Here is an 18,194-nt window from a genome sequence, read left to right on the forward strand (position 1 = left end):
ACAGGGCGATTGTCCTATGATAAGTATTTTGAAAGTCAATTTGCATTTCGCCTCATGATTTGCACTCAAATCACAGTGAAAGAAAGAAAGAAAAAATAATAGTGTAGCATCATCTAGACCAGCGTTTCCTCATAAGCAAGGCTCAAATTTGCCTTCATCAACATCAGACCAGAAATGTTTCTTTTAATTCGAGCCCGAATTGTCACTCTTAACTGACTGATATATCAGCCATGTGACGGGTTAAACGAAACCCTTCACTTTTATAAACGTGATTCATTATTAAATGCTGCCATATGTAGATGAACATTCATTGTGTCTCTCTGTGTCAGTGGGTGGTGTCGGTTTAGAGATGGATCGGTCCTCAGCTCTGAACAGGATCAGCCTCTCAGCTCCGGTGAAGAGAGGAGGCAGCTTCCAGACACCTAAAGATGACTGTGAGTACAAAAACAGAATGATGCATACAATACACTATTGTTTGAATGATTAAATGTTTCTGAAGGATCATGTGCTGCTGAAAAATTCAGCTTTGCCATCAAATGCATAAAGTACATTTTTAATTATATTAAAGTACAATACTGTTATTGTATTAAAATTTCACAATATAATAGTTTTTACTGTTTTTAGCCTGTTGAGCATAAGATACTTCTTTCATAAACATTAAAAAAAATCTTACCAATTTTACACTACAGTAGTGTACATCTGTATATAAAATTATGGAAAATGTTCTGATTTGCTGTGATTTTGTTGCTTTTGTGCTGAATTTCACTTTCAGTTAAGTCAAAAATGATATGATGTTTGAAACTGCGCCTAGTTAGGAAGAGTTGTGAAACTCATTGAAAACTCATTGTCAACCGTTTCATTTCAGAAGCAGAATACAGCTGTCTTCATAATATTATATCATACATATTTTCTCAGCGTGGCACTATAAGAGCCCTCAGCAGGTGCGGTTTGTGGAGAAGCTCTCAGACGTGGTTATCAGCCAGCTGCCCAACTTCTGGAAACTCTGGATCTCTTACGTCAACGGCAGCCTTTTCAGTGAGGTAGATACACAGACAAATATACTGGAGTATATATAAGGAGTGTTAGAAACCAGGGCTAGTATAATTATGTTTTGATTACATACACATTGACTCATGTTGACTGTGTTGTCTTGGACAGACGGGAGAGAAGTCTGGTCAGGTGGAGAAGTTAAAGAAGAACGCCCGGCAAAGACAGAATGACTTTAAGGTCAGTAAAGCAGCTGGAATGGTTTTGTGCTTGTAGTCTTGTGATTAAGAGTGTGCGCATGAGCCACTAGGATTTAAGACCAATGATGCACCAAAACTTCTGAAACCGAAAATATTTGGCCCAAAAATTAATTTTCAGTTTCGGCTGAGACCGTTTAGAGGGCTGAAACTGTGGTGTATAATCTGTGTTTCTTCCATACCACATTTGGACTGTGTCAGTGTCTGTTTCATGTACATAACAGGTGAACATGTCGGCTGCGTGGGCGCTAGGGCTGGATTGACAATATAAAAATATACATTTCCCGTTCATTTTCATTTTGATGAACCAAGGTCTTAGTTATAGCACAGAATAAGCATGAATTAACATAAGTAGCTATGTCGAAAATCACAATATTTATATTTACTCAGCCTGTTGTCTTGAAAATATCTCTTTTTATAGTCACCATGTAAATATTTAAATTTCAACAAAAAATTGAAGTAGAAGCATAAGTATATCATTACAAAGTTGATATAAATATTGCCTTTTGTGCAATTTAAATGTTTATATATGACTCCGCTTTTATTTGAGTGTTGATTTGGTAACTTTGCATAATGGGTTTGGCACGTTTGATTGTGTTTAGGGCATGATTGAGGAGGTGACCCGTCGTTTGGTGCAGTTGGTTCGAGGGGCTCTGTTACCCTCCTCTCTTACTGAGCTGCAGCTGAGGCAGTATGGAGGCTGGGACACCAAAACCCCTCTCGGTGGAGCCTGGCTCACTCAGGTCATCCACACCGTCAGGTATGTGAGTGACTTTGTAGTAAAAATGTAGCAATTAGTAATCGGTCAAAATGAAAATTCATGGCCAAAAACTAGTTTGCTAATTGCATACTCTTCTGTAGACTTAAAGGGATAGTTCACCCAGAAATGAAAATTCTGTCATCATTTACTTACCATCATATCGTTCCAAACCTGCACGGCTTGCTTTCTTCTATGGAACACAAAAGAAAGTATTTTAAGAAGTCTCTGTGTTGTTGTTTTTTTGTGCATACTGTGAATGTCAATGGTGGCCTAAAGTGTTTGATTACCAACATTTTTAAAAATATATTTCTATTTGCACAAAACAAAGCCAATTTTGGGTAAACTTTAAGCAAGTTTGTTGTGCTGCTGCATTCATCTGTTTCATGTAAACTTGAATTGTAAAGCAACTTGTTTTTTTTTCCAATTCAGTCATCTTGATCATTTACATTTACGTTAGATCCAGCTAAACCGGGATCATTGCAAATGCGGTCTGCTGTTTTTTTTGTCACCGATTCTGTTATTAAATGTTAAAGTACTGTTTTTTTTTTTTCACTTTGAGTGGCAGAAATTTTGGTCAGTCCTTAGTAGGAAGGATTTATATTCATCCTTTCCTTGTATTTTCTAATAAAGCTGATTTGATTTTCTCTCTTAGGTTAAGTCATGAAGCTCTGTCAGCTTTAGAGATTCCTAATGACCTGCTGCAGGTGATTCAGGATTTACTGCAGGACCTGCGTGTGCACTGCCTGCTGACCACACTACAGCACACTGAAGAGGGTAAAACTGTTCACTGAGCTTTTGTGAATGTCTTGGTTTCATTTCAGGCAAACATTGGCAAATGAGATTTCTGAGCTGTTCTACAGAATATTTGATTAAAATGACTTGCAGATAAGGTTATTGGTCAACACTGATCATCTCATGATGGACTGGCTGAAATATCAGTCTGGCACTAATGTTGATTGCCCCAGATGAAAACAACAGAGGGAGCTCTAGAGCTCGCAACTAAACCTATTTTCATTCAAGTTCTGTATAAACAGCTCATTAGTTATTTTAGGGTTGCATCAAAACGGCTCTAGTGAACTATACTTTTATTCACAGAATTAACCGTAGATATATTGGCGAACACTAGCTAGTCAACATCTGGAGCAGTATAAACTACATTTTTAGTAGCCAAACAGTTGTTCGGATATTTTCAAAACCTCACAAAATTGCAGAAATCCCCGCATCTTCTTTTTTTAGCAAAATACTGCTGTGAATTCTGCTGTCTATCACTAGGATTTTGACTTTTTTTAATATAAATTAGGATGTTTAATAGTTGTATTTTGCTGTAAATTTGTAACTAATGTTGTAACTAATACTCAACTACTTTTTCAAAAGACTAGCTTTCAGAGTTAAAATAGTTTCCTTAATACTGATGTTGAGAGAATGTGAGAAGAGTTTAAATGTTTTGATTTAATGGGATTGATTATTTAATATTAATTATTATTTAATATTAAACTTTGTGGGGGTTTTTTTAGACGTAAAGAGACTTGCAGAAAAAGAAGACTGGGTTGTGGACAACGAAGGAATCACATCACTGGTACATGTTTTATACTTTTTAAATATTTTATCTAGTTTATTTCATTCTAAAAACGTGAAAATCAAAAACCAAAGGATAAATGGTGTGTCTGTTTCAGCCGGCCCAGTTTGAGCAGTGTATGGTTCAGATGCTGCAGTCTCTAAAGGAGCCGATGGAATGTAAACCCGGAGAGATCAATGTACAAATATTCACACAACACTCATCCTCTGCCCTTCCACTGCAGATTATATGGAGAGTAATCAGTAATATTTGTGTTTTTTTTTTTGTCCTCAGATCTTTAATCTGGATGTGGTTCAGGACAAAGCTTGTGAACAGTGTGTTTCTATCATGAAGGTACTGTGTGCTGTTTTTTGTGTATGTTGGGATTTGTAAATATAATCATGCTGTATAAAAATAATTTGTATGTCTCTGCTTGGTTTAGGTCTTTATTAAGTGCCTCGAACAGCTCAGCACCAAGACTGATGGAGACATCGACACCTCTCAGTGAGATTCATTTTATATAAAGTTCATTATAGATGAAGTTTATACCATTTCAACAGTCATTTTGATTTCATTTTCAAATCTCGGGTGGTGTAAAATTCTGTAAAAATATTTGTTAAATAAAATATATACAGTAAAAATATATTTTATAAAATTATAAAAAAAAATATATATTTTGTTTCTTGGTTTTCTTGTTATATGACACCTAGTTGGCTTCCTACATGCTCATTATGCCATGCTAACTTTGATTTGGCAGACATATGTTTTTCAAATTATGTATATATATATATATATATATACAGTGGGTACGGAAAGTATTCAGACCCCCTTAAATTTTTCACTCTTTGTTATATTGCAGCCATTTGCTAAAAATCATTTAAGTTAATTTTTTTTTCTCATTAATGTACATTTAAGGGGGTCTGAATACTTTCCGTACCCACTGTATATATCCTATCTTTAGGCTGAATGTTTAAGTTTACAGTGGGAGTATAATATCAAGGTCTTTCTCTTTCAGTTTGTCTGTGGACTTGGCCTCACCTGATCTTTTTGGAAGCATCCAAGAAGACTTCAGTTCAAAACCAGTAAGGCCATTTTTCCCCTCCTCTCCTGATTTCCAACTTTGTCCGTGTCCATCTTGTCTTTCTCTCTATTCACACTAATAATGCATATTTAAAAAAAATACTGTTCTATAAAATACATACAGGTAATTTCATATACCTTTCAGGTAATTTCATATAAAATAAAAATTAATTGTGACCTGGCCTAGCAGTTAGCACATCAAGCTGTGGTGCTCGTATGGAGAAACGGGTTTGAATCTGACTTGAGTACTCATTACATTCCTCCCTCTTCACTTTTTTTGATAATACACTTTCACTGTCAATATAAATGTCAGAAAATGGCCATATAAATAAAATGCAGTATGTGTGGACTGGTTACTACATCAAGTAGCCCTATGTGGTATTTTATTCACAGTAAACTGCAGAGGTGGATGTCACTGTATGTGACAGGATATTTGAGTACGGAGAATAGGAAGTGAGTGTAGATAACAGCTGCCTTCATGCTGCTCTGACATGTTCAGCTCCTCACCTTATTTTAAACGATTAGTCACTGACTGAAATCCAAATAGCACTGTCAATGTGTAGTATCAGAACTAGAGTCATAGTATTACTGAAAGCTGAAAACCTTATAGATGAAAAGACTGAGAAAAAGAGAGAGAGAAACCAGGTAACGAGGCCATGGGTTTAAAAATTATCAAAACGAAACCTTGTTGATTGAAGATATTCACAGACCTCAAGTAACCTTGAAGTGCTTCCTCCCTTCATTTAATCCCTTCTTTTGTGCTTATTCAGTAATGGTGTGTGTGTGTGTGTGTGTGCACATATGCTCGAGTAAAAGTTTAAACCACACAAATAGAGTTTACAGTAACCCCAAAGCATATTTGGTCCCTTCCTGATGCTTAAGTTAGATTTAAAATTGGCCTAATTACTTTACTTTAGATACAAAATATCAAAATAAATATGCATTAAAATGCCAGACATCATCTAAGAACAAACTTCAGTTTTTTTCAGCCAATTCTTTATATGATGGCAATTATTTTTGCAACTAACTGGTCATGAAGGGGGATTTTTAGTGTCCATGAGAAGTCACTTCCCTTACGATTGCACAGGTGTCCTAGCAGAGCAGCCACAGGTGTACTTCATCACATCAACCATGTACATGTTCCACTAACATTTGGCAACCAAAAAGTACGCAAATATTTTTTTGTGCAGATGTTGAACTGTACATATGATGTTGCTTTGTAATTTGAAATGTGACATTTTGGTTAAAATATTTGCACTATATTTCAAATAAATGCCTTTTGGTTTAATATTTAATCATAAAGTGCAAAAAAAAAAATTCAAATGCCTTGTGGGGCCACTGTATTTTTTGTTTGTGTTATTAGTTCTAAAGAACCTTTTCCTGAGAAAACATCCTGTGTTCCGTTATGGATGCCTTTGTCACAGTTTCCATCTGCAACACAGCAAACATTCAAACATCACGCACAACAGTCATGTGTTGTGAAAAACAGCAGCTTTCTCTTCAGAGAGCACAATGCAGCAGCAGCTCACATGGGGTTTCCCCTAGTCTGCAGTGGAAGAGCTGCAGGTTTCCCCTCTATCTCTCTCTTTTTCTCTATTTTACTCTCACTCTCCTTCACAGACTGGTTTATGGTTAAGTAAAGTCACAAACATACCCAATCATATCTATAATAGTATTGATTCACACACTCTCAGACTATTTCTTGTTCATGTGTGTATATATATGTACAAGTAAGGGGTTAGTAGGATTTTTTAAATGTCTCATGCTCACCGAGGCTGCATTTATTGGATCATAAATACAGTAAAAACAGTCATATTATGAAATGTTATTGCAATTTAAAATAACTTGTTTTATATTTTTCAAATATTTTTCAAAAATGTCATTTATTCCTGTGATGGCAAAGCTCCAGTCTTAAGTGTCACATGATCCTTCAGAAATCATTCTAATACAACTTAATGCAAAAATCTCTCTATATATATATGTTCATTGTAACAGTTGCTGTGTGTGTTTGTTCTGGCCCATGTAGGAGCAACGTCTCCTCATCATCCTGAGTAACTGTCAGTACCTGGAGAGACACACGTTTCTCAATCTGGCTGAGCACCTGGAGAAGAACGGCTTCACCACTGCAGAGAAGGTCGTCAGGGTACACAAACACATGCACACTTCCCTTTTACTCCAGTCCACAGTTGCCATTTTCTTTTTTCTAAGTGATAACACATGTTTCCAATTTATGTATCTTTCACTGAAGTGAGAATGACTCACTTAGATTGAGGAGAAGCTCAAGGGTTTTTCATAGTGGCATTGCAACACACTCACCCTAAGTGGCTTTTGCGCCGTGCAGAGGAGAGGGTGAAGCCCTCACGAAAGGTTATGGTTGGCCTTTCCAGTAAATGCAGATGGTTTTGATGCAGATCGTAGTGAATCATTGGGATGGGCTCAAAGGGTTTGTGTAGATCATTGAAGTGCAATGAGAGCACACTCTGCATTGCACCTTTCAGAGAGATTTAACTCCAAATAAGAGCTTGATAACTTACAGGAGAGGTTTATTACAAGATCATAAAGTGATTCTGACATATTTATCTTAGTACAGACAAGAAAAAACATTGATTATTAAAGTAGTTTTCAAAGTGATTTAGAGCTGCATCACTATTGTTAATTATGATAAAGGATTTGAACAAAGCCTTTACTCTAAAATGAGGTTTACACTGACAGTGACCCTTAGCAGAGCTTAACTTTATGCAAATATGTAGTGAAGCAGAGCAGCTGCTTCCAATGAGAGTGCAGAAAGGGATCTGCCTGATAGAGTTGGACACGGCTGTTGATCCACCTACTAGAAACCAGCAGCTCAGAGAACCGGCCCTGATTTAATTGCTGATTTTTAAACCACAGCTTTAGAATTTAGTATTAAATTTCATTATATTTGTGCCAAACTGTGAAGAAAAAAAAATTTCCCCCCAGTATTTTGTCTTGTCCAGTGCAAATATGTAAACATTCTTAAATCAACATACATTTACATCATACATTTGTACATTTACTTAATACATTTAGATACAAGATTACTTAAGATATTACATCTTGTTTGTCTGAAAAATGTATCAAAATTAAGGGGAAAATCTGCGAAATATCTGCAAATGGGGTAAGAAAAATAAACTTTAATTAAATTAAAATAAAGTTTATTTTTCTTACCCTATTGGCAGACTTTTTTCATGTTTTAAGTGTAAAGTTACTTAATTTTAATAAATTTTTCAGAAAACAAGGCATGTTATCTTATGTCGTTTTGGTTCTCAAGTGACTATTAAATATGTTTGTACTGGAAAATAAGACAAAAATACTTAGCAAAAATATCTTTTTTTGTTTGTTTGTTTTTTTGCAGCATACACATAAGATTAAATCAGCTTAAGAAGAACTGTGTTATTTATGAATGGTTTGGACTGGTGGACCTTTTAAAAGGAGCAAAATTCAGGAATCAGAATATCCTAAGGGATGAGCTTATTTGTGCAAATAAATTGTGCATAGCAACACAACAGAACACTCAGAACACCAAATAACAACAATCTTGCAACCATGCACAAACTGCAGGCGTTTTGCATGGACAAGGCTTTTGTATTTTCTTCAAAATATGCCAAAGTCTAGTTAAAAATCGGTAACAACATTTGGACTACTTCTCAGAGAAGATTGTCACTCATCTGTCAGGACAGATGTCCATCTCTGGTTTTTTACTGAGTTCCCAGAGATTTTGTCCCCTTTTGAGATGGTGCTTTCCATTCTGGTTTTTGAGGACTTCCCTAAAGTTCAACCCACATCAGAATGATGGACATGCATGAGTGGTCTTTACTCATTCTGCAACAAAGTGTGTGATGAGCGCTGATCGTGTGTGATGTTCATGGTTTCTTAAGGTCACATGCACTTTTTGTATGATCAGCGGTTTGTGATTAAACTGAATGCATGCTCATGTTCTTCAGGTCAGCATAGAGGCGCTGAGACAGCTGGATGAATATCTGTTTGAGACGTACGTCGAGAAAAAATCTGATCCTATCGTCGGCTCTCTGGAGCCTGGCATCTATGCAGGATACTTTGATTGGAAGGACTGCCTGCCTCCTACAGGTAACACACACCTCAGTCATGTAACCTGTATGTTGACAACACTGTGGATGTTTCTAGAAGACTTTGTCTGTTTGAAACACCATCACCCTGGAGATTGTACTAATAGAGAAAGTTCCACAAACACTTTTGCTAGTCTTGATTCTGTGGTTTCAGTCTGCCATCATCGCTTTTATATCAGTTTCAGTCATGGTAGAGAGAGTGTGTGTGTGTGTATTTAGTAGGATTGGGTCTGTTGGTGCATACTTGACTAAATGCAATTGGTTATGTGAATCATTTGTGAACTTGCAAGAACTTTTCCTGCTTCTGAGACATTATAAGAAGAACTGTGTAAAACCAACCCACTACACTTCACCACTGCTCTGATTTAGCTCCCAGTCAGTTTGAAAAATCATTATCTTTAGCTCCAGAACAGACAAGCTAATGTTATTACACAAGAATGTACGCTACTGTTCAAAAGTTTGAGATCAATAAGATTTTTTTAAATACTTTTATTCAGCAAGGATGCATTATATTGATCAAAAATGACAGTGAGACATGTTGCAAAAGTTTTGTTTCAAATATTTTTGGAAATCCTGGAAAAAAGATTTTTGAAAATCCTGGAAAAAAGTATTATGGTTTCCACAAAATAGTTCGACATTTTCAACATTGATATCTATAAGAAATGTTTCTTGAGCCCCAAATCAGCATATTAGAATGATTTCTGAAGGATCATGTGACACTGAAGACTGGCGTAATGATGCTGGAAATATAGCTTTTCCATCATAGGAATAAATGACACTTTAAAGTATATTAAAATAGAACACAGTTGCTTTGAATTGTATTCATATTTCACAATATTAATGTTTTTCTGTATCAAATAAATGAACCTAGGTTGAGCATAAGAGGCCTCTCCAAAATAGTAAAAGAATCTTGCTCACCCCAAACTTTTGAACTGTAGTGAAATAATCTCTTTGAAATAAGAATTATAATGGTATAGAATATAAAATCTTACAGAGCAAATATTTTTGTACTGGAAAAATAATATAAGATTGGTTCTTTTAATTGCTCCTTAAAAATCATAGGATATTTATATTATTATTTAATTACTAGAGGGACTTATAAATGTAGATGTCACACGCATAGAGGACCAAGAAGTGAGTACTTTAACAGTGCAAAGAAAATAAATAAACATACTGTAAACATTATAAAAATGTAAAAATTTGAAATATGTTAAAGGGGATTATTTTGCTTGACCTCAGTATAGAGGAGGACATTTTAGACTTAATCAAATTTCTGACAACTAGGCAAAACCATGTCACACTTGTGAAGAGAAGCTGATAAGATTTTCCTCTCATCTTCAGATGGTTCCTTACCCCCCTGTTTAAACTTTCTTGAACCTTAAAAAAAGCAAGAACATGACTCGTTGATCTACCTTTTCTTATTCCCATTCTCTCTTTCTGACTCAGGTGTGAGGAGTTACTTGAAGGAGGCTTTGGTCAGCATTATCTCTGTTCATGCTGAGGTGAGATGCTCAAACCTTCAGTCGACAAATCGCTCATCTCTGCTTTAAAAGATGCCCTGTTATCTTATACCTTATGAATGCCACCTTTTCTGTTCCAAAACCTTGTGAGCTACTTACATAGGCAGCATTTAAAAGCTTTATAGGTACACATTCAATTCAAAAAATTAGGCAGCAACAGTGTGTTTCATTATAAGGTACCTTGTTTTGGCCAAATTCTAAGACAGCATCACATGTTGTCTTTGTGGATAAGACAATCCCAGAATTCAAAGCGACAAGCTTGGTGAAAAAAAACTATGACAAACTGCACAGTCAACTGTAAATATACAATACCATTTGGAAGGTTGGTGCAATTTTTACTGAACGTTTCTTAAGATGACCAAGGCTGTATTTATTTGTTTGTTTCAGGAAAAAACAGTAATATTGTGAAATATTATTACGATTCAAAAATTATATATATATTAGGGGTTGCACCGACTAGTCGACTTCAATGCTCTGCCATGACGCTTTAAGCTTGACGTCGACTAGTCGCTGGTCCTATAGAGGAAATCTTTGAAGGACTTCCACATTTACGCTCTGTTTCCAAACAGTTAAAATGACAAATAAATGCATACTCTGAAAGCGCTCCACAAGACATGTGTGATTATATTACTGGATGCTCGAAATTGAACGGGAGAATGCACGTTTTAAACAGCTTATTGTACAGGTAAGTTAATCACCGTTCTAATCTAATGCGCTGCTGCACACACATTACAGACAGTAGCTTGTACATCACGCGCAGAATCCGCGCACACAGAATCATTCAGCGCGGACATGTATTGTCAACACTGTTCTGTGATTTCTCAATAAAATAGCTTTGAAACTGAAAAGTTCAAGCATATATTTCTTAATAACTAAATTCCACAGCTTCAGTACTAGTAGAGGGACGCTGCCATGTAGAATTAATTCACACACGCAATCGCTCTCACCAATGCATTCATATGAATGTAATCGTTACTGTGCTACTTTATCTGTATCTGATTTAGAACGAGCAGAAATCTGTGAGAAATATAACGACTCAAAGACAAAAGAACGGTTAAAAATTAGCTGTTATAGGAGCAATAGCCATGTGGGCAGCGTTGTGTCATATGCCATAGCTGTGCACAAGGTGTTTGTCACAGCTCCAGACTTATTTGTTCATTAATAACGTCATCAGCGACTAGTCGACTTCGACTCGACTTTCATCACATAAAAGTCAACTTTAAAAAATCAGAAGTCGTTCAACCCCTAACATACAGTATATATGACAAATTATATAGCTTAAATATTAATGCAACAAAAATAACTATTAATTACTAGATAATTATACCGTACCCACTGTATATATATATATTCTGGTTATTGCAAAGCTGAATGTTTAGCAGCCATATTGGTGAAGTTAATGGACAGAGTCTCCAAGAATCTCTGTTTTTTGCTCTTTCAGGTTTTCACGGTTTCCAAGGAGCTGGTTCCTCGTGTTTTATCAAAGATCATTGAGGCTGTAGCTGAAGAAATGAGCCGTCTGATGCAGTGTGTGTCCTCCTTTAGTAAAAATGGTGCACTGCAGGTACAAGTCACCCCTCATATACACTTATCAGGACAGTTAGCATTTGATCTGAAAGGGATAGTTCACCCAAAAATTCTGTCATTAATTACTCCCCTCATGTCGTTCCAAACCTGTAAGTCCAGAAACATAGCAAGGACATTGGTAAAATAATCCAGCTGCGTCACGCGAATGTGTTGTTTACATTCAGATCAAAGTGCAAACAACGTAGAAAACGTATCCTCGTGGCGCAGCTGACACAGAATAACATACGCTGTTTACGTTCAGTGCATACTCTCCAAAATGGCGCTACAGGGTGACGCGGAGGAGACTAATTGTTGAATAAAGTCGTAATTTCTGTTTTCTTTCGCACACAAAAAGTATTCTCGTAGCTTTGTAAAATTACGGTTGAACCCCTGACGTCACATGGACATTACAGATGTCCTTGCTATGTTTTTGGACCTTGATCGTGTAAGGATCCTTGCTGTCTATGGGAGGGTCAGAGAGCTCACGGGATGCATCAAAAATATCTTAATTTGTGTTCCGAAGATGAACGGAGGTTTAAGGGTTTGGAACAACATGAGGGTGAGTAATTAATGACAGAATTAAAATTTTTGGGTGAACTATCCCTTGAAGGTGTTGAAATCTACATCATAATTTTTCACCATCATTAATATTTTTCTCGTTAGGCACGTTTGGAAATCTGTGCGCTGCGAGACGCCATAGAGCCGTACCTTACATCAGAGAGTCGGTAAGATATAAACACGTTCAACACAGATGTCTTAATACCATCAAAACCAAAAAGTGTTAGTATGATAATGTGGGTGTGTGATGTTGTCTCTCATGTGTCTCAGCACTAGTTTTAAGCAGGCATTGGAAGCTCTACCACAGCTACAGAGTGGAACTGACAAGAAGTAAGTTATCACAGTAACATTTGGAATTTTCAGTCAAATACACGCTGAACGTTATATTTAACACTCTTTTAAACAAATGTTAGTCATCAGAGATGATGATCATTAGAGCTGAGCTCAAATGTCATGACGTCCAAGTGTTCGGTTTACTCTTCTTTTAGATGATGGGAACATTTTGGTATTAAAATTTTTCTCACATACTAATTTTGCATAAAACTGTGACTGACTTGCACTGAAAGTGGCCTGTGTTAAGATGCAAAATTGCAAAAATCCAAAATTGGGTTGAAGATTGTAAACCAATCAGTAATGTTTTGGATTGCATGCCATCATTTTCCAGCCAAAGTGTGTTTATGAATTTGTTGCTGTTACAGGGTTTTTTAAGTTGTAAAATTACCAGATATAACTGCGGGTTTAAAAAAAGTTTACTTATACATTCAAGCAAATACATATTTTAACACACACTACCGTTCAAAAGTTTGGAGTTAGTAATTTTTTTTCATGTTTTTAAAAGTAGTCTCTTATGCTCACTAAATACTGCATTTATTTAATCAAAATACATTTATAATATTATGATACTTCCATCAATATATATTTTAAAATATAAATGTAATTTATTCCTGTGATGGCAAAGCTGAATCTTTAGAAGCCATTACTTCAGTCTTCAGTGTCACATGATCCTTCAGAAATCATTCTAATATGCTGATTTCATGCTCAAGAAACATTTCTCATTCTTATCAATACTGCTGAAAACAATTGAGCTGCTTAATGTTTTAGTGGAAACCATGACACATTTTTTCAGTATTTTCTGGTGAATAGAAAGTTCAACAGCATTTATTTGAAATAGAAATCTTTTTTAACAATGGACTGTCACTTTTGGTCAGTTTAATGTGTCTTTGCTTAAGGGGAGACACTGCAAGCAAAAACACTATTTTTTCATGCACCTGTCAATTTTGAGATTTTGGGCTTTTTGGCTTTTCATAAAGTGTTGATAAAGACTAGTGGAAAGAAAACATCCAAAAGACACTGTTAAGTGTTTATTCATTCTAATATGCTGATTTCATGCTCAAGAAACATTTCTCATTCTTATCAATACTGCTGAAAACAATTGAGCTGCTTAATGTTTTAGTGGAAACCATGACACATTTTTTCAGTATTTTCTGGTGAATAGAAAGTTCAACAGCATTTATTTGAAATAGAAATCTTTTTTAACAATGGACTGTCACTTTTGGTCAGTTTAATGTGTCTTTGCTTAAGGGGAGACACTGCAAGCAAAAACACTATTTTTTCATGCACCTGTCAATTTTGAGATTTTGGGCTTTTTGGCTTTTCATAAAGTGTTGATAAAGACTAGTGGAAAGAAAACATCCAAAAGACACTGTTAAGTGTTTATTTTATAGCACTATATCTATTTGTGTCAATAGATTTGAATTACAATACATATTTTTAAAGGCCGTTTTCTCAAAATGAGTTTTTTCTCCTACACTGAGCCATAAATCTCCACTTCAGTAGCACTTACACACATTTTTATTCCTGTCTATATTCTGAAGCTTTTTTACAGAGGGATTTGTTCATATATAATTTGCTTGATTATATACAACATTTTATTCCCCCCCAAAATGTGAAAATATATTGTTTTATGGCTGTTCTAAGATTTTCTGAATTATGGAGTGACAAAAAGAGATACCCAAAATTCCCTTATTTCATTAAATAATGCCTCATTTGCATATTTAAACATAACATTTTAGAAAACTTGTAATACAAAATTTTTTTTGCAGTTATCAATGTAATCAATCAACTGGGTAAGTAAGGTGATAACTATTAGTTAATATTTTTACCCTATTCACCTGCAGTGTCTCGCCTTGAAAACAAAAAGTCAGAATTGAGTGGCGTGTCCTGGCACAATGTTTGAATATAGTGTCTCAAATTTGATTATTTATTCAACTTGCAAATAAGTACAGATGTCTTTAGTGATTATTTAGTTTATTGAGGGTAAGTTTGGCTTGTTTAATAGTTTCCATTTTTGTCTAATACATCCCTCTCTCTCTCTATTCTCAGACTCTTGGAGGAACTACTGAATAAGTTTAAGAGTAGCATGAAGCTACAGCTTAATTGCTTCAAGCCTGCTTCTTTTCAGCCTGTGAAACGATAATCCTTCACAAAACCCCAACATTTCCACAGCGCCTCTTCGTTGTAACACTAAGACACCATTTCAGTTTTAAAGACCATTAAAAGTCAATATAGTGCCACTAATATAGCCTTTTCTATTTCCTGAATTACACTTGTTTTTGTGAGCATGTAGCAGCCTGTTGTACTTCCTCTTTGTCCACCTTAATGACCAGATGCACATTAAAAGCCAAAAGAAATCTATGTGCTCTTACACAGAGTGGGTTTTCTGCAAACGGTAATGTGCCAGACAAGACAGTTGCTAAAGTAATTGCCAGATTTGTGTGTTTGTGTGTGTGAGGGAGATAGAATTGGCAAGAGTTTTGCTCTTGGTAGATGAAACTATTGAGTTCTGAAATGACTCTTGTTCTCATTTTTATTAAGAGAGTCGTTTTTTGTCTATTATGACCACACGATCAGCGATTCATGCACACACCCTGTCTAGTGTCAGACGGAAAGATGCACACCCTGCCCCTCCTCAGCAATGCGGGGGTAATTTTACCTGTCCCAGGAGGAAGTGTTCAGTATTGGGAGGTGTCCTTTACTGCAAACTGCTATTAAATGCTGGGCAACCAAGCATTGGTATGCGGTTTAGGAGTTTAAGATAGAACTGACTAGAACTAGACAAGATCGCAGGCTGCCAACATGCCATCAGAAACTCTCCACAATGATCTGAATATTTGTTTTTACCTTTGTCTCATCATAACTCATTCCGTTATTTGTGTGAACCTGAAAATTTGCTGTGAAGTGACACAAACATAGCTTTTTCCCAACACTCAAGAGTGTTGTTTGTTGATTTCTATTCTTCTAAATTTAGAGTACTTACACCCACTCATTTAAGGGAAGCAATTTGACAGAACAGCATCAAAGCCGCATGCGGCACCAGGTGAAAGAGTGGGTGTATTGATCTCAGGCAGTACAGCTTAAGGGAAGTTTTTAATGATTGCACCTTTCCGCTCTGTAGGCAGCGGAAAATGATCCAAAACATGTTTATGTGTAATTGAGAGCAGTAAGCCCATAAACGGTGGAAAACTCGAAGAATTTTTGTTTTTATAAAACATCTCGAAAGTTTCTAAGGATGTCTCGTGCATCCCAAAGAAAAACAGTCTCACCCTATAGCATAGTTTCAAGACTTTTTGACATAATTAGTTACTTTACATCGCAATTAGGCCAATCAGAATTGCACATAGTACACAACATTGTTCATTATAGCTTTAAGGGCAACAAAACAACAACCAATGAGGCATTCTGGCTGTTTTCATTGAGAAGGAAGAATAAAAAATACTTCAGTCTGCCTCTTCCTCTGTGATGTCATCGAGTTGAGACTGCCCGCACCATCCTGTCTCCAAACCACAAACACCATCCTGTGTGTGCGCTGTCACTCGCTTACACACCCTGTATATATTCTCTGCAGACAACATATTGCTTCCGCTCAACGTAAACGAGGGCTTGACGTCCCACCAGATCCACACACGTTCATGGGGATTCCAGTGTTTGTATTGGGGGCTCCTGCCTTTTACAAAGGCATAGCTTAGTTAACCACAGTCAGCCCACCAGTGATGGAGAGACTCCGGCAAATGACGTCCAATTCTGTTTAGAAAGAATCCTCTCTAGTAGAAGTCAACTTAAAAGCAAACTTAGTGGAAAAAGATAAATAATTTTGAGATTCAATATTGTTCAAAAATTTAGGGTCGGTAAGATTTTTTCATGTTTTTGAAAGAAGTCACCAAGGCTGCATTTATTTGACCCCAAAATATAGTAAAAACTTTAAAGGGATAGTTCACCCAAAAATGAAAATTCTGTCATTAATTACTCACCCTCATGTCGTTCCAAAAACGTAAGACCTTTGTTCATCTTCGGAACACAAATTTAGATATTTTTTATGAAATCCGAGAGCTTTCTGACCCTCCATAGACCCTCCATTTTGTTTTCTTTGCGCACAAAAAAGTATTCTCGTAGCTTCATAAAATTGCTGTTGAACCACTGTCACATGGACTATTTTAACGATGTCCTTATCGATGTGCCTTGATCGTGTTAGGACCCTTGCTGTCTATGGTGGGTCAGAAAGCTCTCGGATTTCATCAGAAATATCTTAATTTGTTCTGAAGATGAACGAAGTTCTTATTATTGCAATTTAGTATAGCCATTTTCTATTTGAATAGATTTTTAAAATGTAATTTATTCTTGAGATGGCAAAGCTGAATTTTCAGCAGCTATTGCTCGTTTTCGGTGTCACATGATCTTTCAGAAATCATTTTAATGTTGATTTGGTGATGAAGAAATTTCTTATCGTTATCATAACAGTTGTGCTGCTTAATATTTTAGGTGTAATTTTTACCCTGTACAGGTCAGGAATCAGAGCGCATACACTCCATTTTTCACTTTTTTTATTAAAACTACTCAATTTTGAGTAAATCAATTTCAGTAACATAAAAGAGCAAAAGTAGTGGAATAAAAAAGTAGAACATTTAGTCAGAATTGGACACAAAAATGTTTATAAAAGAACTGCAATTTGAAAACTGAAATGTTATCGCTTTTTTCTAAATGCATAGTCTATATACATCAAATTCTTTGGATTTTATATTCTGAATGCAGCTCAAACAAATGTTGCAAGAAACAATCACAGCTAATATTCACACTTTACATTCTTTTGTCATGTCAGCAAAAAGCGCACACATTTGACAGTATGCCGACATAATACAAACATTTATCCTTGTGAGTTGTACACACATTTACGTCTTTCTCAGTATTAAACATGACAACAGTTTCGCATCTGATGTTGTCTGTTATCACTCTAGATTATCCTGGTAGGATTCTGCTCAGCTCAAGTGTCCCAAAAGGCTCTAGGTGCACAGCAGAATTCCAACATTTACCTTTTACACTTTAGCTTACAAGACTTGGGCGATTTTTACAGTTAACCCAGGATTAACAGTCCTGTTTAAACCCTGTTTAAACCTCACCCTGGGTTAATATTTTGTCCTGGGTTTTTAAGTTTGAGATTTTTCACTGTACATATTTAAACCCTGGGTTAACATTCTTGTTTGCACATTGACTGGACAAGTATGGCACTTGGTGAACATGTAAACTCTTTCAATAACTGCTTGTCCATCATCTGTTCATAAGCAAAGCTTTGTAACCCTGAGTTAAAAATGGCGCTAACCCCCTTTCAAAATTACAAGAAAAATTCTGAAAATTTCATGAAAAAGGCAGGTTTTTTTGTCAATACAATAGAAGTCAATGGGTCGTTTGGTTCTCAATGTTCTTGAAAATGCCTTCTTTTATGTTCCACGGAAGAAAGAAAGTCATACAGGTTTGGAA

The 18,194-nt window shown here is 35.9% G+C and overlaps 1 protein-coding gene across 2 annotated transcripts in view; it reads left to right on the top strand.

Moving 5' to 3' along the window:
• Positions 1–14,963, top strand: part of LOC107721345 (exocyst complex component 2-like) — a 28,113-nt gene extending 13,150 nt beyond the window's left edge. Inside the window, exons 12-28 of one of the 2 annotated variants that reach the window (XM_016529314.1) lie at positions 330–434; positions 916–1,040; positions 1,159–1,227; positions 1,847–2,004; positions 2,657–2,778; positions 3,519–3,580; positions 3,678–3,758; positions 3,854–3,913; positions 4,002–4,063; positions 4,575–4,641; positions 6,666–6,782; positions 8,602–8,743; positions 10,189–10,244; positions 11,704–11,826; positions 12,492–12,553; positions 12,657–12,716; positions 14,769–14,963. In XM_016529314.1, the coding sequence (XP_016384800.1) occupies positions 330–434; positions 916–1,040; positions 1,159–1,227; positions 1,847–2,004; positions 2,657–2,778; positions 3,519–3,580; positions 3,678–3,758; positions 3,854–3,913; positions 4,002–4,063; positions 4,575–4,641; positions 6,666–6,782; positions 8,602–8,743; positions 10,189–10,244; positions 11,704–11,826; positions 12,492–12,553; positions 12,657–12,716; positions 14,769–14,862 (1,565 nt within the window). In that variant the 3' untranslated portion in view covers positions 14,863–14,963. The remainder of the gene's footprint in view (positions 1–329; positions 435–915; positions 1,041–1,158; positions 1,228–1,846; positions 2,005–2,656; positions 2,779–3,518; positions 3,581–3,677; positions 3,759–3,853; positions 3,914–4,001; positions 4,064–4,574; positions 4,642–6,665; positions 6,783–8,601; positions 8,744–10,188; positions 10,245–11,703; positions 11,827–12,491; positions 12,554–12,656; positions 12,717–14,768) is intronic. The other variant, XM_016529315.1, reaches the window with a different exon arrangement.
• The last annotated feature ends 3,231 nt before the right edge of the window (positions 14,964–18,194 follow it).

Source organism: Sinocyclocheilus rhinocerous, unplaced genomic scaffold, assembly GCF_001515625.1.
Source record: "Sinocyclocheilus rhinocerous isolate Xijiao unplaced genomic scaffold, SAMN03320098_v1.1 scaffold271, whole genome shotgun sequence".
Classification (NCBI taxonomy): Eukaryota; Metazoa; Chordata; class Actinopteri; order Cypriniformes; family Cyprinidae; genus Sinocyclocheilus; species Sinocyclocheilus rhinocerous.